At 37.6% G+C, this 24,050-nt stretch overlaps 2 protein-coding genes across 2 annotated transcripts; both read left to right on the top strand.

The window, feature by feature from the left end:
• The first annotated feature begins 8,702 nt into the window (after positions 1-8,702).
• LOC109244887 (craniofacial development protein 2-like) lies at positions 8,703-9,749 on the top strand. The gene has a single exon (XM_019412047.1). It carries the CDS (start codon positions 8,703-8,705, stop codon positions 9,747-9,749), a length of 1,047 nt encoding a protein of 348 aa, XP_019267592.1.
• A 7-nt stretch (positions 9,750-9,756) lies between these two features.
• On the top strand, positions 9,757-23,831 carry LOC109244886 (replication protein A 70 kDa DNA-binding subunit A-like). The gene is made up of 9 exons (XM_019412046.1): positions 9,757-9,946; positions 21,949-22,045; positions 22,134-22,258; positions 22,348-22,432; positions 22,516-22,651; positions 22,737-22,894; positions 22,972-23,092; positions 23,231-23,350; positions 23,625-23,831. Exons 1-9 carry the CDS (start codon positions 9,757-9,759, stop codon positions 23,829-23,831), a joined length of 1,239 nt encoding a protein of 412 aa, XP_019267591.1.
• Positions 23,832-24,050: the final 219 nt, after the last annotated feature.

Below are 24,050 nucleotides of genomic sequence, written 5' to 3'. Positions count from 1 at the left end.
ATAGAGAGTTAGCCTCACATACCTCAACTTCTTGCTCTTAAGCATAATACAACATTCGCCAACCCTTCCAACTTCAATCTATATCAATACAAGTCAGAGGGATTCCATATTAGCATAAATTCTCATGTTTTAGTCACTTAAACATTTTCTCAAACACTTGGTGACATAAAGCTTCATGGTCCTTATTAATGGTGTTTCTACACCCAACAAGCCATTCTCTTGATCCTAGATAAATTCTAAAGTCTCAAACGGTTATAATGAATGTCATTCTTCTTCACCCATAAGATAAACAACACCTTTAACCAATAATCCACAATCAACAAGCCAAACCTATAATTGCTCATGCTTTTCTATCAAACCCATCAACTCATATCTCATGAACTAGGGTTTAAAATCATTAAACCAATGCTATAATCAATTAGAGGGTGAAGACATTACCTTTTTGAAGTTCAAACCCTTGAATTCCGAGTTCTAGGCTTCCTTCTCTCAACAATGATGTCCCAATCGAATATCTAATGATATGGAGGATTTACTCATGTTAATAAGATGTTGGAAAATTGAAATTAACTTAGAATCACCATTAGAACTTATCTTGGGTGGTGGAAGGACCCTTAAGGAGTTAGGTTTTTGAGTGTTCCCCTTTCTAGAGCAAGTTTTTATATTTTGGGGCTGTGGGGACGAAATATAGCTTTAAAATGACCCCCCACTAGCGCGCCCTCACTACTGGAGGCTTGCCTGCGCTACTGACCGCGCTAAATGGCAGTAACACTGCCTCAAAATTAGCGCGGCCGCGCTACTGGGCGCGCTATTGGGCGCGCATGCACGCACTGTTCCGTAAAATACACATAACTTTTTGCACAGAAATCCGTTGGGGCTCCATAATATATCGTTGGAAAGCCATTTCGAAGGCCTAAAACTTTTATGCTTTGAGTTTTCCCCAATTCCTTACACATTTTCACTAGAACTTGATGGAATATAGACCTTCTGCAAACTTAGTCGATTTTGTCAAATCTTATGCACCTCTCTTTCCATCTTGATTTTTAAACAACTATTTTCACCCATAATCATCCCGATAGGACTTCATATGTCCAAAATATAACCTTACTACTCCTTTAACTCATTCATACCTAATCCGAATGTGTGGGATGTTACACCTGCCCCCTATGTGTTTGAGCTATGGCTTAAGGCAGGGCAATATGCAAATTATTGTCCATGAATTAAGCTTGATCCCTTGGGATCCTAGCCTCTAATAGTGTGTTCTAACAGGCTTATGGGTGTGCTAGCATTCTCCATTGCTGGGTATGCCCACAGCCTGCTCTTGCCTCTTTCAATTTCCATATTCCCCCATGAATCCCTTATGTGTACTTATTTGTAGCTATTTCCCTTTCTTCTCCCCCTTTAGAATTCTATTTCTGCACTTGCACACTCTCGTAGTATTTAAGTTCTGCCCCCTCTTGTGAGCCTTACTTTGGGACCCTTGAGCTCTCTCTGAACTTAGACACTTGACGGCTGGCCTTTCCACACTGTACTTGTTCCAATCTGATATTACATTTGGGTGAAGCATTGCCCGGAGTCCCTTTGAGGCTCTTAGGGAACTTTGACACACTCAAATGGGAGAAAGGCTTTGGATCATGATCTTATGGAGTTGGTTTACCTCATATTTCAGACATGAAGTCTGAATTAGGCTCTCCTTGGTTGTACTTGTATTTCTATTTTTTTTTGATGTATTTACCTTATTCTGGGCTGTAATAACTTGTAATAAACTCTTGAGGATGGCTAGTGAAAAGGGCGGGTGGATACCATGTCTATAGGTATTTTGAATTATTCATATTCAAATGCATATAGAAATCATGCCTATAGGTACTTTTGAATAATTTCTCTCATATAGAAATCATGTCCATAAGTATCTGGAAATCTGAACTCTGCATATGCATATAGAAAATATGCCTATAGGTCCTTCTGAATCCTGTATATTCATCTTTTCATCTAGAATCATGCTCATAAAGTTTAAAACAACTTCAGCATTTAGATATCATGTGCATAGGTTTTAACAATTTCCGCGCTTAGATATCATGTTCATAGGTTTAAAACGAGTCTTCTGCATTTTTATACCATATCCACAAAAGGCATAAAACCAACTACGCATAGAAAGTATGTCTATAGGAACTATTAATTGAATCTGAATCGCTTCATTCGCGCATAGAGCTAAAATGTCACGACCCTAGTTCACCAACCGTGAACATGTCATGACGGCACCTGGTCCCCATGACTAGGTAAGCCTAACATTTGCGGAAATATAATAATTGCAGAAAAATAGAGAAAAATCAAATCAAATATCTAAAGGAAACTGTACTGAATGCCGCATGGCAAGTACAACTCAATATCACAAGTCTAAAACAGTTCCCAAAACCCGGAAACTCACAAATCACAAGCTAAGTGATACATAAGAGGCTCTGACTCAAGAATATCTATACAAAGGAGAAATGCTGAAAGAGCTATACTTATTACAGAAAACTGGAAAGGGACTCCTCGGTCTACGGAGGTAGCAGATATACCTCGAAGTCTCTACCGATACGCCTCCTTCCAAGGCTGACAGAATTGAGTGGGAGTACCTGTATCTGCACAACAAAAATGTGCAGAAGAGTAGCATGAGCACACCACGGCGGTGCCCAGTAAGTATCAAGACTAACCTCGATGGAGTAGTGACGAGGAACAGTCAAGGCACCTACCGGTCAATAAACAGTATAATCATAGGAATAATGGAAAAGACATATAAATATGTAAAGACTGAATGAATGACCAAGAATGCTACAATTCACAATAAGGGAAAAATACAACAAGTAACAACGAGAATATAATAAATGAGGATAGGAAATGACGGCAGAATCACAATCCAAATCCTAAGGCCACAACACAGCAATGGGGAAAAACAAGTCAATAACTCATATCCTACAATGATGTTCACAAAGGTCTTATCCAACCCTTTTCACAATTTCACCAAGTCTCGGACAAACCACAACTCGCGAAGACCCAGCATCTGAAATCTAACAATTGGCATCCTATGCCCCATCAATCTCATGGTCATACCGACAACTAACTGGCTAACTAGGGCCACTCTCACAAATATAATGGATAAACGAGGGCGTACCTCCACCCTTAGCAAAATCAGGAGGAATTCACCTCTAATAGGGGTGTTCAGCTACGTGTATTCTTGTACAAATGTTTCTAACAAAATTCTACCAGCTAGTAAACATGAAAAGGAGAACGGACCGCACGTGCGATGTTCCCTCACAACTTCCAAGCGATAAAGCTCATACCGGTAAGCAACCCACAATCACATTATTAAACAAATAGGAATGCCTCCACAGGCCATCACAATTCTCTACAATCATCCCCTGACATAGCCCGCCTTATTTCGCCACGTGTGCAATTAATAACATAATAAGCACCGCCTTATTTCCCCACACATGCATCACAATGTTCCCTCCTTATTCCGCCACATGCGCAACCCACATATAAGCATATAACATATCCCGCCTTATTACGCCGCATGTGCAAAACATCAATAACAACAACAGCACGGCAAAGACCTCGTGCATCACAATATTCACAATCGCACGGCAGAAACCTCGTGCATCACAGTATCAACAACCGCACGACAGAAACCTCGTGCATCACAGTATCACAACCGCACGGCAGAAACCTCGTGCGTCACAATCTCAAGTACAACACAACAAACGACAATATATACAGGATCAAGGCAAGAGAATCAACTCAGGTATTTCCGTTCACCAAAAGACGGTACAACTAACTCACAAGGAATAACCGTAACAGAGAAATACTAAGCGCAATAAGAACAACTCAACAAGGGAGAAATAATATGAAACAACGGTTCCATAATACTAAGTTCAACAACAAGGAAGTTAACAGGAATCAAATAATTACAATTAAGGAAGTATCAACTGAATATAGGATATCTAACTTCTTTCCAATTAAGACCAATTAATTACACGAGAGATAGAAATAATGCTTTCCAAATAAAGACAAACAGTTAGGAATGATAATGTGACTATAGAAGGGTAATGTCTACAGTGAAACAAGTAAAGGTCGATTAGGCAACAAGAATAAGCCAAAAAGGGGCAAATAAATTTCAAGTAAGACATGTAAAGGTGAAGCTAATAACAGGGAACTCAATCGTATCAAGAACAACTTTATATTCGGTGACTACAAGGATCTAAGAGCCTAAAAGGGACAATTTTCCACAAATAAATCCTAGCCCGCACTCGTCACCTCGCGTACAAGGAATACAATCAACAAGGAAGACTCAAATCCTAAGGGGAAGTCCCCCACACAAGGTTAGGCAAGATACTTACCTCGAACCGGCTAAAATCAACTAGCAACCACGTTCTTGCCACGAGTACTCGACTCCAAATGGCCCAAATCTATTCAATTAAATCACACATTGTAAATAACATCTCAAGCAATTGATTCTACTATTTAATTCAAAGCTACGGCGTTAAATTAGGTGAAATGACCAAAATGCCCTTCAGGCCAACGCCTCGAAATCAAATAATTTTTTACATTTTCAGAACCCTCGTATTCTCACCAGTCTAACCATATAAAAATCTCCCAAATCGGAGGTCAAATGCTCACTCAAAATCCCAAAGTTTGGCCTAAGAAGTTCTAACCAAATTCCTCCAATTTTAGTCCCAAATTCGAATTTTAGATGATGGATTTAACTGCAAAATAATGAAATATAACTAGAAGGGATTAAGAAACGTTACCCAATAAATCTTCTCTTCAAAACCCACTCAAAATCGCCCTCTCCCGAGCTCTCAATTGATTTTGTAACTTATGAACTCAAACCCTCGACATTTTTATTTCTGCCCAGGGATTTCCGCTTCTGCGGTCCCGCATATGCGGAAAAACAACCGCTTCTGCGGTTTTCACTTAATGGACCAGAGTCCGCTTCTACGGACACATAACGCTCCTGCGGTTCCGCTTCTGCGAAATGGCGACCGCTTCTGCGGTTCCTGAGAGGGAGGGCTAAACTCGCTTCTGCGACGACCAAGTCCGCTTCTGCGGCTCCGCTTCTGCGGTTCCCAAGCCGCAGAAGCGGAAAGATACCAGAAGCAGCAGTGCTGCTATTTCTCAACTTCCAAAACTCTTCCGTTAACCACCCGAAATCATCCCGAGGCCCCCGGGACCTCAACCAAAAGTACCAATACCACCTAATACCTTATTCAAACTTGTACCAATCTTGAAAACACCTAAACAACGCCGGAAACCCGAATTAATCAAAGATTCAAGCCTAAGAACTTCAAATTCCAACCAAACACGCTTTCGATCAAAAACCTACCCGAACCTCGTCCGAATGACCTGAAATTTTGCACACACATCCCAAATGGCATGACGGAACTATTGCAACTTCCGGAATTCCAATCCGACCCTCGGATCAAAAACTCACTATCGGACCGGAAACTTCAAAAATTCAAACTTCGGCATTTCAAGCCTAAATGAGCTACAATCCTCCAAAATACATTCCGAACACGCTCCCAACCCCGAAATCACCTAACGGAGCTAACGGAACCATCGGATTTCCATTCCGATATCGTCTTCACACTGTTCTGATTACGGACCATTTTTCAACTCTTAAGCTCTCATTTAGGGACTAAGTGTCCCAAAACTCTCCAAAACTCTACACCGAACGTCCCGGCAAACCAAAATAGCAGAAATGAACTTAGGGGAAACAGTTAATGGGGGATCGAGGCGTGAATTCTAAAAACGACCGGTCGGATCGTTACATAAAAACAGTAATAACGATGTATCATCATTTGCAGAACTTACAACCTTCGTAAAAACTTGCCTTTCTTTAATAATCTGACTATCTTTTTAACCAGTACGTATTCAGTTTTTTGTTATTGCGTTCGTAATTCAGTAGATACCATGCCTATAGGATCCTTGTCCCACACTTAGGCAAGCCTTAGGGTAAAATTAAAATTTGAATCTTTTGTAATAACTACAACCAGCAAGAAGGCCTGATTCGGGCTTCTTATCTGAATTATGTAATAAATCAGTCTGCCTAACCTTTAAGTTCTCGCATGTTTAATGTTTAGACAAACCTTAACTAGTATGTGTAAGTCATGCTAAATATTTGTTTCTTTGTTAAAGGGGATATATCTGAGCCTTTGCGTGTTATGTGCTTTTCCCAACTTGCTATACATGTTTTGTATGTCGCCTTAGAATTTTTGCCTTTAAAACCACAAATAAGCCTAACATCCCTACCTCCCTTAGGATTAGTAGTCCTAAATGCCCCGGGACTGATAGGATTGGGACGGGTAGTAGCATGCAATAGGTAAGCGAGACCATTCCGCGCTTAATACCTTAACGGGGTGGGAAGGGTAGATATGGATATGATGACCACGCGATAATGTCACGTGTAGCCCCTCATTCAGGAGTGATTACCGGGCATTGTGTGGGGTGATCCATATTATTAATAAACCTAGGACCCCCTCCCTTTATTCTTTCTTTCCAGTATTTTAAACTCTTTTTTTTAAAATCAGCTTTTCTAATTGTTCTTTCAAAACGTGTTTACTTTCAAACCTTTATGTGATAAAAATCCCCTCTTATTTGAGCCTTATTTTTCTATATGTTAATTGTACCCAAATTCACAATAATAGTCTGGCCGGGAACCACACTAGTGGATTCTGAGGGGTGCCTAACACCTTCCCCTTAGAATAATTTCAAGCCCTTACCCTATCTCTGGTTATTCAAATCAAACCTCCTTGGTGTCCTAATGCACCCTAATCATTAGGTGGCGACTCTTTAAATCAAATCCAATTCCCAAAAGGAATGAGTTATCCTCCCAAATGTCACAAACCTAATTTCCGCGGAGGAAAAAGGGGGCGCGACACTATTGGCTATTGGTGTTGGACCCGACCTATGTTCCAGCTCGTCACTACTTTCAACCTAAGGTTAGGTTTGTTACTTTTTGAGTACATGGGGTCGGTTGTACTCATACTGCACTTCCTGCACAGTGCGTGCAGTTCCTGGATGCCGATGATAGGTTTGATGGTTGTTGGATTTGAAGGCGTACCTGCATTCTGGTTGTGGCTACCTCTTGTTCATGGTAGTCGTTGATTTATAAAACTCTGTTTATGTACTTTTCAAACAGGAGATGTATTTATTTCATACCAGCTTTGTAAACTCTATTCTTAGAAGCTCATGATTTGTACTACTAGTCCTTGGGAGCTGTAATAGATCCATATAATTTATTTCTCAATTTCTTGTAAACAATTTCGACTTTTTGTTGGTTTTCTCTCTCCTCGACCTCAATTGTCATTAGACCGTTACTGAGTTTCTCACTTTCTCTCTCCTCGACCACAATTGTCGACTGTTACTTTGCCGGCGAACCCTCCGGCGATAGCGACCAGGTAAGTGACCCCGACCCCCCTCCCCCCCCACTCTCCTCTCTCTATTCTCTCTCTCCTCCCTTCTCTCTTGCCCTCCCCCCTTCACTTTATCTTCTTCTCCTCCCTCTTAACCCTAGTAGCAACCATTTTTTCCGGCGACTTGTCCCCGGGCCGGCCTGTCTCTCCTTTCTTCTTCTATTTAGTCCGGTTGCAGCCCAACCCCCTCCCCTGTGCTTCTTTTCTCCTTCTTTCTTCTTTTCTTCTTTTATTCTTCTTTCTCTGCCCGTTGTGTCTCTGCCCCACCGCTATTCTACGGTGATATCAGCTCCAACACCAGATCTGTGTTCACCAGTGGAAGCGGTGGCAGCCCGACATTTCCTTTATTTTTCTTGGTCCCGTTGTGTGTTTTGTGTGTTCCAGTTTTCTTCTTTGAATTTTCTTTCTTCTTTTGTCTTCCTTTATGTATGTTGTACATATTTGATTATATGTTTCAAATCTGTTAACCTGAGCACAGATCTGATTTTCTCGTCAATTTTTTGCCTTTCGTGAATTTGTTTAATCTCTATTTTGTTAAATAAATTGGTCCGGTCGGTTGAAAATTACCTATACCTATCTTATAGTTAATTTAATAATCTGTTCCTTTGCTCTATCTGTTGCTGACTTGAGGGATTGTACGCTTTTGAGTTTTTACCGCTGTAATTTTGTCGGATTTGTGGATGGTTGATGATAAAGTTGGTGGCTTTTTGCAGATTACGTTAATTTCTTATTGTGAAATACTGTATTTCTTGTTAATTTGGTGTTGGAAATTAAATTAATTTGTGTGTTGTGTAGTTCTCTGCTTTTTCCCTACATTTCCCCTGCTACTGTCGGGGCTACACCAGTGGTAGCGGTGACATCCCCTTTTTGGGTTTTGGGTCGTGGTATTTTCTGTGTTTTCAGGGAAATTCTCGAAGTTGTTGGAGACAAGTTGGGCGCACGAGCACTAGCAAAGAGAGCAGCCTGGGCGAGTGTCAGCAAAGGGCGGTGGGAAGCGGAGCGTGAGCGTACAACTACATCTAGTACAGCAAATCAATCACAGGTTTTGTTCCCGGGAGTTGGTACCTCCCGTTTTACTGTTTTCCTTTTGGTGTTAGCTAAATTGATGTTACAATAGTTCGCAATAGTTCAATCATTCAACTAGTGTGCTAGTAGTCACTTGTTTCCTTCTAGTTTATTTCGTTTCCGTTATGCACTAGCGAGTCTTCTTTAGATTGTCGTAGGTGTAGTGGCTGTAGTCTGGGATGATAGAATATGGGCATGTCCTCGGGTGGGGCAGAGTGTGGGGCGGGGTCAGGGGGCGGGACGGGAGACAGGGGAGGTAGAGGGGGCAATGGAGCCTATAGGTTGAGAATCGGGTCATGGAACATAGGTTCACTAACGAGTAAGTCTATAGAGTTGGCGAAGATCCTTCAGAAGAGGAAGATTAATATAGCGTGTGTCCAGGAGACTAGGTGGGTCGGATCGAGGGCGAAAAATGCGGATGGGTATAAGTTGTGGTACTCTAGAGTCCTGAGGGGTAAGAATGGAGTGGGTATCCTGGTAGATAGCCATCTTAGAGAGTCGGTGGTAGAGGTCAGGCGGGTGAATGATAGATTAATGACTATTAAGTTGGCGGTGGGTGAGTGTACTTTAAATGTCGTTAGCGCGTACGCGCCGCAAGCAGGCTTGGATGAGGAGATTAAAAGGCGCTTTTGGGAGGGGTTGGATGAGATCGTTCGTAGTATTCCGCCATCCGAGAGGTTATTCATAAGAGGAGATTTCAATAGTCATATTGGGTCGTCTGCAGGTGGTTATACTGAGGTGCATGGCGGCTTCGGTTACGGGGAGCGGAATGGCGGGGGCACTTCGCTGTTGGACTTTGCCAAGGCATTCGATCTAGTAATTGCGAACTCAAGTTTTCCGAAGCGGGAGGAGCATTTGGTTACTTACCAAAGTTCGGTGGCGAAGACTCAGATTGACTATCTCCTCCTCAGGAGATGCGACAGAAGGTTGTGCGAGGATTGCAAGGTTATCCCAGGTGAGACCCTCGCAACGCAGCATAGGCTTTTGGTGATGGACATTGGTATTATGATAAGGAGGAAGAAGAGGCCAGTACGAGGCCGTCCGAGGATTAGGTGGGGCGCCTTGACTAAGGATAAAGCTCAGGAGTTGGAAAGAAGGTTATCGGCAATGGGAGCTTGGAGAAGTAGTGGGGACGCAAACACTATGTGGTCGACGACGGCGGACTGTATAAGAAAGGCGGCGAGAGAGGTGTTGGGGATATCTTCGGGCCGCACCGGTGGCCACAAAGGAGACTAGTGGTGGAATGCAGTTGTCCAAGGTAAAGTGGAAGCAAAGAAGGGGGGCTTACCTGGGGTTAGTAGGGAGCACTGGCGAGGAGGAGAGGAGAGCGAACAGTGAGAGGTATAAGGTAGCTAGGAAGGAGGCGAAGATGGCAGTCACGGAGGCTAAGACTGCAGCTTTTGCTCGTCTGTATGAGGAACTAGGGAACAAAGGCGAGGAGAAGAAGTTATTCTGACTGGCTGAGGTGAGAGAGAGGACGGCTCGGGATCTGGACCAAGTGAGGTGCATAAAAGATGATGACGGCAAAGTTTTGATGGGGGATGACCAGATTAAGAGGAGGTGGCAGACCTACTTTCAAAAACTTCTAAATGAAGAAGGAGATCAGGATATTGTACTAGGTGAATTGAGGAATGCCGACAGTCCCCATGAATTAAGTTATTGTAGGGACATTGAGGTCGATGAGGTCATGCAGAGCTACCGGGCCAAACGAAATTCCGGTTGAACTTTGGAGGTGTGTGGGTAGAGCAGGCTTGGAATGGCTTACTGGATTATTTAATGTTTTTTTCAAGACTAATAGGATGCTTGAAGAATGGAGGTGGAGTACAATGGTTCCGTTGTATAAGAACAAAGGCGATATCCAGAGCTGTAACAACTATAGGGGTATCAAATTACTGAGTCATACCATGAAAGTTTGGGAGAGAGTGGTAGAAATGAGAGTGCGAAGGACGGTGTCTATTTCAGACAACCAGTTTGGGTTCATGCCGGGGCGATCTAGGACAGAAGCTATCCACCTTATTAGGAGGATGGTGGAACAATACATGGATAGGAAGAAGGATCTCCACATAGTGTTTATTGATTTGGAGAAAGCGTACGACAGGGTTCCTAGGGAGGTCTTAGGACAGTAGGAGGCGACTTCGAGCATTTTCCGATTTTTACGGGGTTGCACCAAGGGTATGCGTTCAACCCATTCCTATTTGCCCTGGTGATGGATGCACTAACTCATCATATTCAAGGGGAGGTGCCATGGTGCATGCTATTTGCTGATGACATAGTTCAAATTGACGAGACATGAGGCGGCGTCAACGAGAGGCTAGAGGTTTGGAGACATGCTCTTGAGTCTAAAGGTTTCAAGTTGAGCAGGACGAAGTCGGAATACCTCGAGTGCAAATTTGGGGTCGAGCCGACGGAAGCGGGAGTGGACGTGAGGCTTGACTCTCAAGTCATTCCCAAGAGGGGTAGTCTCAAGTACCTTGGGTCGGTTATTTAGGGGATCAGGGAGATCGACGAGGATGTCACACACCGTATAAGGGTGGGGTGGATGAAGTGGAGGTTAGCGTCGGGAGTCCTGTGTGACAAGAAAGTGCCACCGTTACTTAAAGGTAAGTTTTATAGAGCAGTGGTTAGGCCTGCCATGTTGTATGAGACTGAGTGTTGGCCGGTTAAGAACTCACACATCCAGAAGATGAAAGTAGCAGAGATGAGGATGTTGAGATGGATGTGTGGGCATACAAGGATGGATAAGATTAGGAATGGAGATATTCGAGAGAAGGTGGGCGTGGCCCCCATGGAGGACAAGATGCGGGAATCAAGACTCAGATGGTTCGGGCACATTCAGAGGAGGAGCACTGATGCACCGGTGAGGAGGTGTGAACGACTGGCTGTGGTGGGCACGAGGAGAGGTAGAGGGCGACCTAAGAAGAATTGGGGAGAGGTGATGAGGCAGGACATGGCGCGACTTAGGATTACTGAGGACATCGCCCTTGACAGGGAATTGTGGAGGTCGAGCATTAAGGTTGTAGGTTAGAGGGAAGTTGTGAATATTTCTACAGCTCACTAGAGTGAAACTAGCCAGTTAGGAGTTAGTTTTAGGATGCTAGTGGTCATCTACTGATGCAGGGCTTTATCTGCTGGTTATTATTATACCTTCCATCTATTTCGTATTTCTTATATTGCTGTTATTTTATTATGATACTATTGATGGTACCAATATATCGTCTCTTGTTGCTTTCTTGAGCTGAGGGTCTCCTGGAAACAGCCTCTCTGCCCCTCGGGGTAGGGGTAAGGTCTGCATACATATTACCCTCCCCAGACCCTACTTGTGGGATTATACCGGGCCATTGTTGTTGTTGGCTTAGCTAGCGAGTTGGGTTAGGTGCTATCACGACTAGTGAATTTTGGGTCGTGACACTTTCCTCATTCAAAAGTGATAATTCGTTCATTATTTAACATAGAAAAAAAACCTGAATATAATAAGAAAGAGAAAACATAGTAGAATTGCTTGATGTCCAATCTCTTTGTTCTCGTAAAGATATGGCTGAAGTTGAGGAGAAAGTGGCCAAACTTTCTTTTAATTTATAATTTTAATTTTGGAGTAGGAGAGAGAGAGAGAGAGAGAGAGAGAGAGAGAGAGAGAGAGAGAGAGAGAGAGTGTATGGAAGATTAGAGTCTAATACATTATTTTGTACAAAATTGGTAATTTATATATAGACTTGTAATTAAGTTAAAACCTTAATAGTGAGGATAAATATGTTTCAAAATTAATATAGATAAGTAAAAATATTTTAAAAATTTATTCAGCTCCCTGAAGAGTATTATTCAGTTCCCCGAAGAGTATTATTCAGTTACCCAATAAGATTTAATAAAATTACGATTTTACCCTTAAGTTACTACTATACATCTAGGGCTTCATTCTATCTTTTTCTCCTAATTTCCCGAGCCGCATTCAGAATATCAAGTTTCACAGTTCACTTTTCAGAGTTCAGTGATGAATTGATTCAACTTTTTCATCAGTTTTTCTTCAAATTTCAAAATACAACCACATTCTTAGAATCTTAGCGTAAGTTTGTTTTCCAGAATTTGAAATTTATTTACTTCTTTCTTAAGAACAAATTTCATTCCTTTCTTTTGAGTTTTACAGTAGATTTTGATAATAAAAATACATGATTTTTGATTGTTTTCGATTCTTTATTTTGTGCTCATGTTTTATAATTCTTTATTTTCGATTTTCATTTGGTTAACTCATGTCGGCTATCGTGCAGCCTATACCTACGATTGACAAGTTTTTCTCACTTCTCAATCGACAATCTCCATCAATTTTAGGTAAGTTTATGATTCTCTTCATCACTTTACAATTCTCATTTTCCTCATTATTTTTTGGATCACTGTTTTTGGATTTTCTAACTCATTGTTTGAGGTTGTTTTGGATTTAATTCGAGATATGTACTAAAATTTTGAGAAAATTCTTGTGCGTTGGTCTTCGAAGTTCTGGATTTAATTCGTTTAATTAGAGTTAAAACATTTGATTGTTTGTTGACATCTCTTGATATCTGGACAGTGGGCATATTCCTTTGTTGTTCCAATTTCACTGTCACATATGAATTCACCCACTGTATTGTTGGTTCTTTTCTTGCATACAAATTTACTAAGTCACATGTGAATTCATCCACTGTTTTATTAGTTCTTTTATTGAATTTTTAAGGTTTTGTTTGCTCGTTGTTGAAATTTGTGTTGTTGAATTTAGGAGCTATAGGATATCTTTTGTAACGTTCAGTCTCAAGTGAATTGTCTTCTATTTTTTGCTTAACTTCATGTCAACTTTACGTAAAACTATTCCTTGATTACTTCCTTATCTTCGTTTGTAGTGTGAAAAATCGAGGGAATTTGCAAATGGTATCTTGTAGTCAAGTAAGCAACTCCAGTGATTAAAGTTCATTTCATGTGTGTTGTACACTATGCTTCTTACCTCTAGATTGAGTTATCTTATCGAGTAAATGGATAACGGAACCGATAATGGTAGATAACCGATAACCAATAACGAATATCTTATAGTTTGGTTATCAGTTTACCATATTTATACCGATAACCGATATGCGAAATCGATATTCACAGCCGGACCGCACCGACCGATGCACACCCTACTCCCACATCAGCTAAGGGCTGAGGGACTTGGTCTCCTTATATGGCTTGGGCAATCTTCACCTCATGAGCTAGATTTTGGGGTTGAATTAGGCCCAATGTCCACATCTTTATCTTGGTATCAGAGCCAATAGTTTGGCGAGACGAGTATGGAGATGGCGAAGTGATAGCATAGGGCCCGGCTTAGTGCCTTTGCCCGTCTATGGGCTGGTTCACTACCTTTACACATAGCTTCAAAGACGCATACACAGCCTCTCATTGGGCTTCAGTGACCGTAAATATTCGGATCATGTGGGTGACAGACAATTAATCTCCAAATTAACCCATAAACGGTGATGGGTCATGAGGAACTTAGTTCAAGGGGGAGGTTGTTGGGAGTGTGTGAACAAAGTCCCACATGAAAAGTAAAAAAGAAAAATAAGCTACTTATAAAGAGTTGGATACTTTTAATGGTGTAAGGCCTTTTGGGGGAACCCTACAGGCTTGGGCCGAAACAGACAATATCACATCATGTTAAGAGTTTTTGTATTTGGGTAGAAATGGCGTGGGGTAGCCACTTTTTAATGTGGTATTCAGTTTTTATCCAGTATTTTTAATGCGGAGCAAAAATAGCCGCTACTCTATTAAAATTAATATGAAAAGACGATTTTACCCTTAACTTCATGAGTGCTGTGTAAATAATAAGAATAGGGGTGTTCATGGTTCGGTTTGGATCGATTTTTTCCTAAAAAAAAAAAAATCAAACCAAGTAAGTCGGTTCTTCAAATATTGGAACCAAACCAAACTAATTAAGTCGGTTTTTTATCGATTCGGTTTTTATCGGTTTTGGTCGGTTTTTCGGTTTTTCGTTATTTATCATTTTTTTTCTTAAATATGAGACATACACTACCAAACACATATTCCGGAGACTACATTTTCAATATAACACCATCAAACCAATTGCTCTTTGAGAAATCTATCATTTACCAAGCTATATTTATGATAATTGAATCAAATAGTGATGAATAATTTATGTACTCAATTAAAAATCGATTATTTTTAACATGAAATAAACCTTTGTACTTAGCAAAAGAAAACTACCAACCAAATTAGAATGTAAAGGCATAGAATGAGATTATTATAATAGCAAAAAACTAGACTAAAAATATAAACGACTAATAAGTACCATAAAATTTTAGAAACTTTATATAAAAATATACATATATATAGGGTGTAATAATAAATTTAAATATCTACTTCTATAGTTGGTTTGGTTCGGTTTTTTTCAGTTAATTTTTTTATTAAAACCAAACCAAACCAAAAAACAATCGGCTTTTTTTTGTCGGTTTGGTTCGGTTTTTCGGATTTTTTTGAACACCCCTAATTAAGGACATGGTGTCCTTAACTTCATACGTGTTGTGTAAATATTAAGGACATTTTGTCCTTAATATTTACACAATACTCAAGTTAAGGACATGATGTCCTAAAGTTTAACAACAGAAGGTACAAATACATGACACTTTGTCTTCAATATTTACATAACACTCATGAAGTTAAGGACACCATATCCTTAATATTTACACAGCACTCATGAAGTTAAGGACACTATGTTTAACACAGGGGTATTTTCGTCCAGGCAGATAAAAATTTATTAAAGCACTGACTAAAAAGTAAATACATCTTAAACAATGACTTAAGAGTAAATACAATTCTAATTAGTGACTAACTGTAACTTAATTTGGGACAGAAACCTCTAAAAGTCTAAAAGAAGAGGAAAAAACAGCTTATATGATTTTTAGGTGACAACACAATCGAAAAGCAAAGTTTCTTTATTTAGCTGATACGAGATGTCAATTTAAGTGCTAGATTCTTTTATACTATTGTTTATCCTCTAACATTTGTTTCTTCAAGGGTATAATATATCCGCTTCGGTGTCGAAAAAGAGTAACAATGTAAATTTTTTTAAAATCTCAATCTTTCGTCCAAATAATCCTCAAATTTCAATGATTCCCATTATGTGCTAGCTTGTGTTAGAAGTATATATAGGAGAAATAAATTGCATCTTTACACCAAAACAGCATATTCCAAAATTCCCTAATCATACATCCAAAATAACCCCTGCCAATTATTTAATTAATTGCTTTGGTAATTGGTAATGGTGAAAAGACATTGTCATATCAATTAAGTTAATTCCTTGCGGCAAGAGCATTGCAAAATCAGGTTTCGTTGAAGGCAGGGGCGAATGCACTATATAAATACTAGGTACAATTAAACCCGGTATTTTCGACGCAAAATATAAATTTATATATAAAAAAATTATAATAAATAATAAATATGAACCCATAAGTTTTATTGCTGAACCCATATAACTAAAATCGTAGATCCACCTCCGGTTGAAGGCAAGCCTAGCCCAAATCAGCCATTGCTAGTCCTAAACATGACACGTGTCTCTCGTCAATCAGTTTTGCACTTGATTCTGGATAATAAAATTCTCATTTTTTCGTAACAATTATTTTTTTAAAACATATTTAGTTATTATATAATGCAAAAATAATCCTTTTTTTATTGGATAAGCAATTATCAATAATTTCTAGACCAAATAGATAGTGCTCGTTCTTTTACTTATATGGATCACAATATTCCATTAGTTCAAGTAATCTAAAGTTTAATATGATTACTTGTTAAAGTTTTCCACAACAACGATTAAAGTGAATTTTTGCACAATGTAACAGCAATCTTATCCAGAGTTTATGGATCTTAACATAAAATTCAAATCAATCTGATATGATTGTATTTTCCAGTTAATTAATTCCTACTCATTTATAAGAGGCAAAAATTGATTGTAAAATTCGCACATGCCACCTATATTTGAGCATGCAGCTAGATTCTCTACTAGCTGTACTTGTACATTTTTTTCAAACTTCAACTTTTGAAGTATCGGACCGCAAAAGGGGCTAGCGTTACAATTACAATTATTGGTGAAGCGTAATTTATCATCTATTTGTCGCGACAAAATGAGTAAAAATGTCGTCAGCTAATTCTATAACCAGAAAGAGAAGTGTTCAATAGTGTTCCAACAACAAAATAACATTTACGAAAATCTCTCAACAAATAGGTAAAAATTCAGGAAGAACTTGGTTTGTTAACACGATGATTTAACGTGAGAATGGCTTTGAGTACACGTTAAATGGTTCATTAGCAGTTAATTGTGGCTCCCGAAAACGGAAAAAGAAAAAAGAGGGTGGAAAAACTTTGATTAGTAAAATTCCCACAAGAGTATATATCTATCTATATAGAATAACAAAGGTGTTATAAAACAATAAAAGAAGAAGAATAGTATTGCAGAGAAAAGTAGGGAGAGAGAATTTTTATTGATTTGGGATGAATTACAATGGAATAGAACCCTCTATTTATAGGGAGAGGGTGACATAGCCACCAAGTAATAAACCCTAGAATCTCTCTAAATATAGACATTCACCATAAATAAAATTCTATTTATAACACCTCCCCTTGAATGTCTATTCAACAGATAATGTGCCTCGTTAAAACCTTAACTAAAATAAAACCCAGTGGGAAAAAAATTCTAGAGAAGGAAAAAGAGTACACATATCTAACAGTACGCCTTTTGGTTGCCTCGTTAAAAACCTTGCAAGGAAAACCCAGTGGGACAAAACCTTGTAAGGGAAAAAGAGTACAACGCGTATTAACTCCCCCTGATGAGAGCATCAATTCACATCCTTGAACATTTGCATTCCAATCTTGTGCACCATCTTCAAAAGATCTTTGGTAGAGATTTGATGAACAAATCAGCCATATTAACTTGAATGAATATATTGCACCTTGAAATCATCAATCTTGATAGAGATGGATTGTCTTTATATGATCTTGTTGGAATCGTCAGTTCAATATCTTCACATAGAGATGAAAACTCTTGCTGTCATATTATCATGCATATAGTTATAGCAAGATACATTTGTGCACAAATTGCATTGAGGATGTAGTACTTCATGACCATGAATTCTATATGCTTTAAGCAATTTAAATCTTTCAGGGATTGTTAAGTTATATAAGCCATATAATAGACTTTAGATGCATATCAAGTTTTCATGTCATGCTAGACATATAAGATATCGAAAACTGATTGCACATACCATTGACTTATAGTTTCAAGTGTTTGAACTACATGTTCAAAACTACATGGCTTTCATATGAAACCAATTCTATTTGAATTGTTTCTTCAGACTTAAGATCCTCATATATATATAGCGCTATCATAGATGTCGTCGACAAACATTTTATATCAGTTTCAATATTTTTTCATAAAGACATGACATAGAGATCTCTTCATTCATATTTTCAGGTACCTGAATCTCTCTTTAGATTTTATGAAGTGTTATGTCATGTGATCTTCTAGATCACTTGCCTCCTTTATTATGATCATTTTGATCATTTTCTCATCTTCTTTATCAAGAAGTTTATTTGAAACCGATTTGTCTATATGCTTTGAGCGTACTATAGACTTTGTCCTTCTAAGACTTATTCTAATAGGAGCATTTGCAATGAGAATATAGTTACTTTCTTTGGGTCAGCAAATGCGTCTGGCATGCTTTGCAATAAATTGCACATGAATTATCCTTTTATGAACTTCAAGTTCATATTATTTTATTCGGGGATCTAGATGTATAAATGATAATTCATTCCATGTAACTTTTTCTCAACTGTTGTATCTTGTCTCCCCCTCATGTTAGAAAAACTAACTTGTTTCCTCAACTTTGAGAACCCATCTTTGTGCGTTAAGGTGTTAATCAAAATATACACCGCACATCAATAATAATGAGATAGAATTATTTGGTTCCTGACCCTGAAACCACTTGTGAGGGGAGAATGTAATATACTTTCGTATATAACCTATATCAAACTGATATAGATAACTTTGTTCTCATAAGCAATAGTTTAGCTATTAAGTGGAGTCACTCAATAAATTATTTTGCTAAACCAACTGTGATGTAAACCAACTTATCAAGAAGAACTATCTTGAATAAAAAAATCTGGAAATTATGCTCTATATTTAATTATTGAGCAAGTTACCTCGCAAACACCAGGTTGCGGGTCAATAATAATTGCACATGTAACCATCTCATAGATGCATCTTATGTGGTATACATGGCAGGTGAATGGACCCATATTCACCTTTGATATTTCCAGCATTCATGGGATTCAATCCCAATTTTAATTGGTCTATTAATTAATGAGAACAAGCAATGTAAGAGAATTCGTAAAGATTTTCTAGTTCTTTAATATTTACCCATGTGAATTCTCTTTTATTTTTGCACATCATACTTAAATTGATATGGGTAAACCAATTATGCCAACTGAATAAATTATCAATATTGATAAACTTCAGATTTACACCATCATGTGTGCAATTATGAATAAACTCCAAGTTTATTATGATATGGGTTTTTATATCAATAAATATCCATTTCATTGTGGTATTCTTTTGTTTATGTAGTACAAATTGGAGAATAAAGCGGGTAGCTTTTCACATACATATTATCCCGCTACAAGTTGTAGTAATAGAAGATATTAAATCTTTCCTTTATTTATAGTCTCAATATAATCAACCGCTTTCGCGTATACTTTGGAAACTGAATAAGTTTGTTTGAGACTTACTACAACACAGTACCTTATTGGTAATCAATTGTGTTTCTCCAAAATAGTATAATTGGCTCTTGCAGAGTTCTCAATTAGTTTTGTACTATCACAAATTCATCAACATCCATATGGTCATATATCTCTTTCAAGGAGAAAGTTATACCATTATGGTCATGGTCAAAATTATATGCAAGATATGTTTCTTGCATTATTGTTGTTCTTTAATAATCACATTGCCAAAATATTTTGACATACAATAGGTACGTGACCAATGACTTCATGCCATAATAATGACATTATTTTCTTATATCATCTCAAAGCTCCTTCTAGAGGTGAGTGTGGTATATTCACTACCACTAGCATGTTCATATTCTTTAAAGAACGAATATGTATTCATACATCAGATGTTGTCACATTCACATCATGAATGGACCATAATCATCTATATGTGCTTTATAAAATTTCATGTCAAATCGATGACAAATATTACTTTCACAGAGTGAAGGATTATTTTGAGAATCCTTATTATTCTCATTATCACAATGATGACGATTATAATTTCGTCTATTACCATGTCTACATCCATTGATACCTTCACGGTAATAATTTTATCTTCTTTCAGGCTTATCACATATTGCTACCACATTCTCTTAAGGGAATGAGAATGAAGCAAATTCAATGGGACGGGTTTGCACTTCTTGTGCTCACGATCATACATGACTTTGATCATGGCAAGACATAGAAATTTTACCACTTCGAGTGGTTATAATTTCTTACTAACTCCATTAGAGTTATAATCAAAATTTATTTTCTTTGCTTGTATTTAAAATCAAATTATAGAATAAAAGAGAAATATACGATAAAATACATACCTTAAATCCAGAATTTAATCATGAAGGAAGTTCATGGAATAATTGACAATCATTATGCTCAATCCCAAAGCTTCTACTCAATTGGTTAGAGTTTCGTGCTGATAACGTGTTATAAAACAATAAAAGAAGAAGAATAGTATAGCAGATAAAAGTAGGGAGAGAGAATTCTTATTGATTTGAGATGAATTACAATGGAATAGAACCCTCTATTTATAGGCAGAGGGTGACATAGCCACCAAGTAATAAACCCTAAAATCTCTCTAAATATAGACATTCACCATAAATAAAATTCTATTTATAACAAAAGGCAAAATAATGTTAGGCTGACAAGTGGAACATCCACAATGTTAACACATGTAAATAATTAGGAAAACTCTCCAAGATAGTTGGAGTTTTTGTCTTCAAACTACAAATCAGCAAAATCAGCAAAAGTAAATTTTTCAAATCTAAAAAACTGACAATACTCCCACGAAGCTGGTTTCCAATCCTCCCACGATTTTTGCTTTCCGAAATTTCCTTCCCTTATTTGTGGTGGTTGTTATTAGAAAAAAAAAGGGAATCCTCCCACTTTCTTAGTTGCCCTATTTTACTCAACAACTACCATCTAAAGTTTTCAATTAGTTTTTTTATACATAAAAGTTTAAAAAAAAAAGTTATTTCAACAAAACAGTCCGCATCTCATCAAACGTGAAGTTATTTCATCAAAGGCAAAACAGTCGGCATTATCCCACGACTGATCGTGCTCCGAAACTTGGGTTTCCAACTCAAAAATCCTTATTTTATCTACACATCTATAACGGCATGATTTATGCGCTTTATATTTTCAAAACCTTTTCAACTTCATATTTTATCTACTCAGTATACCAGTCTGATTACAATTACTTTGCAAATATGGCCACACAAATTCATGATATCAAACAAATTTCAGGCAACTCGATGCAATGGAATCTCAAAGTTAGAGTCGTTCGAATGTGGATAATGCCGGATCGCTTTAAGCCGGAAATACCTTATTAAATTGAATTGGTTTTACAGGATTCTAAGGTAACACATTAAACTTTCTCATACTTTTAAACTTAGTAATGTAGTCGCATTCTAAATGAAAATTCAGAATCAGAGGAGCAAACCAGCTAGGAAAATGAGATAAGCAAATAAATCAAAGGCTGCAACATGGCAGGACATCGATGGAACTGATTAGCCTTATAGATTATTTTTCTTCTCAGTTTCTCTTTTTAGTTTTTGTTAAAGCGATCGGCATTACCTCTTTTTAGTACAAGTGGTCCTCTTTCTGTCCATTAATGTTGCCTTCATAATTGATATACAACAAACTGTAGCATTCTGCTTTTTTACATCAAATCTTGAGGACAACTTTAGGCAGTGATGAAAGTATATACGAGCTTATAATTGTTGGCTTCATAATTGTGCACTAATAATGAATCTGATTTTGTAGGGTGATCGTATACATACTTCAATCGGAAAGTATGTTCTTAAGTTTTTTAGGAACAAGATACATGAACTTCGCTTATATCGTATGAACTACTTTGTCGTCGGACCAAATAATTTGAAGTTGAGGACTACGACACACAACCTGAGACTGACATTTACTCAAAAGACATTTGTTGAGGAAACAAATGATCCTTCCTTTCATATGAACATCTTTAACTTGCGCCCTTTTGACCAACTAACAAATCAACATGATGTCGATGAGACAGAATTACTCGGTAGTTCTTCTTTTTATTTTTAATGAACTAATGATATTTGTAAAACTATGTGACTAACTTTTATATTTATAATAGATGTTGTTGGTCAGGTTGTGACCTATGAAGATGTTAAGACCTATAAGCAAGGAGACGACCAAAGTGTCTTTATTAATGTTGTACTCGAGGATGATCAGTAAGTAATTCAAAAATATAAGCAATATTTTATAGATAGATTACCTATATATGTGTTTATTAACCTTACCATGAAATTAAACGTATAGGAGGAACAGGATTGTGGCAACCTTATGGAGCGAACTTGTGGATCAAATTCAACTTCACTTGAATGAATCTACCGATGAGCCTTTGATTGTTGTTTTCCAGCATATGAAAACTCAAAAATTTCGAGGTTTACCATAAATTACATGTATCTTTCTATTTTAGTGTATAAGAATTTTTAAATTTCAAATTTTTATTTATAATTCATTTGATACACAGGTAATTACTCTGTGCGTAGCTGTTGGTATCAGACAAAGATATGGATAAATTCTACGTTGCCGCAGTCTATTGACTTTAAATCCAGGTTTGTCAAGTGTATAGTCCTTTTCTATATGTACACAAAATATAACAATAGTATTTATAAATTACAATTTTTGACTTATGCAGATTACTTGGAGCACGTCAATCAAACATTGAGCGAATCACTCAAACAAGTTCGCAGCAAAGTTACTCTGTTAGAGATGAGTTAGACAAAGGAATTGTACTGTTTAAAACTATTAGGGATTTAGTTCAGTGCACGCAAGTGAGTTTAATTTACTTTGTCAATTATATTTACCTTATGTTTTCTATTTTGCATTTACAATAAATGTTTTTTTTTTTTAAAATAGGAATGTAGCTATTGGATTGCGGCAAAATTGGTTAATTTGGAACTTGACCGGGGATGGTTATACTTGGCATGCAACAAGTGTAGTCGAAAGGTTGATAAAGTTGGAAATAAATACTTTTGTAAGAATTGCAATGAAGAAGATATTTCATTTACTCACAGGTAATTACTATTTATGTATACTTAAAATCTTCTATCTATAAAAAATATGCATAAGGTTAATCAAAATTGAGTTGCAGGTATAGGCTTCAAGTTCGTGTTATGGATGGAACCGCTTTTATCTCATTGTTGCTTTGGAATCGCGAAGCTATGCAGCTTATAGGGAAGTCCGCAAAAGAACTTAAGGAAAGATTACTTGAGGTATACTACTAAAGTTAATTTGATTAACCATAATAATATTTCTAACCTATGAAATTTGGTGTAGAATTACTTGTGGATGCTGACTGTTCTTATCCAAGTGAACTGGACGATATTCTTTATAAAAAATTCATGTTCAAGGTTATTGTTAAGCAAGAGAATATTGAGTATCAGGTCGAAGTCTTCAAAGTTCTTAAGCTTACTGATGATGATGACCTTCTAAAGGAATACAACCACAGTTTATTCGAAGACAATATCACTGTAAACTTTTTTAACTCACGAACCTCCTCATACAAAATTTAAGTATAAATACTTTTGCCCTCATAGAATGAATGTTCTTTTTAATTTCTGTTTAACAGGATCCATAGTTTTTTGATGGACAAAGCTCAAGTGGAGATAAGCTTTTTGGGGTAAATTTCATGAAATTTACACTTTTACAGCATTATTTATTTATTTAACAATTATTAGTCAAAATTATGCAACTAACAACAGGATTTCTCTCCAACTGCTATTAAATTTTTTTGGTTTTCCAAAGGATCTAATGGCCGAAAGTCAGCTGAAGTCTGTTTTGCAAACTCCCATTGAGAAAAGCTTATCAGAAAGTGGATCGTCGGTGTTAGAAGATAGTGATGCTTGCAATGAAAAAATATCTCCTTTGAAGACGTATGACAAGAAGACTAGATCCGCTAATAAGGCATTAGCAGTAGGACCGGAAGATGACTTCAATTCTCTAACTCTCTAGCAACAAGGTTCGTAGAGTCGTAAAGAAAGAAAAGAATCTCTGATTGGTTTTACTGATATGCCTCTAGCTATGCAATTATATATTTTGTACTTATGTGGAATGAATGTGCTGCTGTTGATATGTGATCTGGTGAAATGACTCTACTTATGCAACTTCATATTATCTTTATTAATCGTGAATTCAGTTATTACTTATGTCGAATGAAAGTGGTGCTGTTGC

This window comes from Nicotiana attenuata, unplaced genomic scaffold, assembly GCF_001879085.1.
Source record: "Nicotiana attenuata strain UT unplaced genomic scaffold, NIATTr2, whole genome shotgun sequence".
In the NCBI taxonomy this organism is placed as follows: Eukaryota; Viridiplantae; Streptophyta; class Magnoliopsida; order Solanales; family Solanaceae; genus Nicotiana; species Nicotiana attenuata.
The sequence above is the reverse complement of the archived record's forward strand: the minus strand, read 5'-3'. Positions and strand labels throughout refer to the sequence as shown.

Bases quoted from the DNA above. Each gene is read 5' to 3' on its own strand.
- LOC109244887 (XM_019412047.1), top strand. From the start codon at position 8,703: ATGGGCATGTCCTCGGGTGGGGCAGAGTGTGGGGCGGGGTCAGGGGGC.
- LOC109244886 (XM_019412046.1), top strand. From the start codon at position 9,757: ATGCAGTTGTCCAAGGTAAAGTGGAAGCAAAGAAGGGGGGCTTACCTG. The intron at 22,046-22,133 runs GTAAGTAATTCA...TTAAACGTATAG, and splicing joins GTTGTACTCGAGGATGATCA to GAGGAACAGGATTGTGGCAA. The intron at 22,895-22,971 runs GTAATTACTATT...ATTGAGTTGCAG, and splicing joins GATATTTCATTTACTCACAG to GTATAGGCTTCAAGTTCGTG.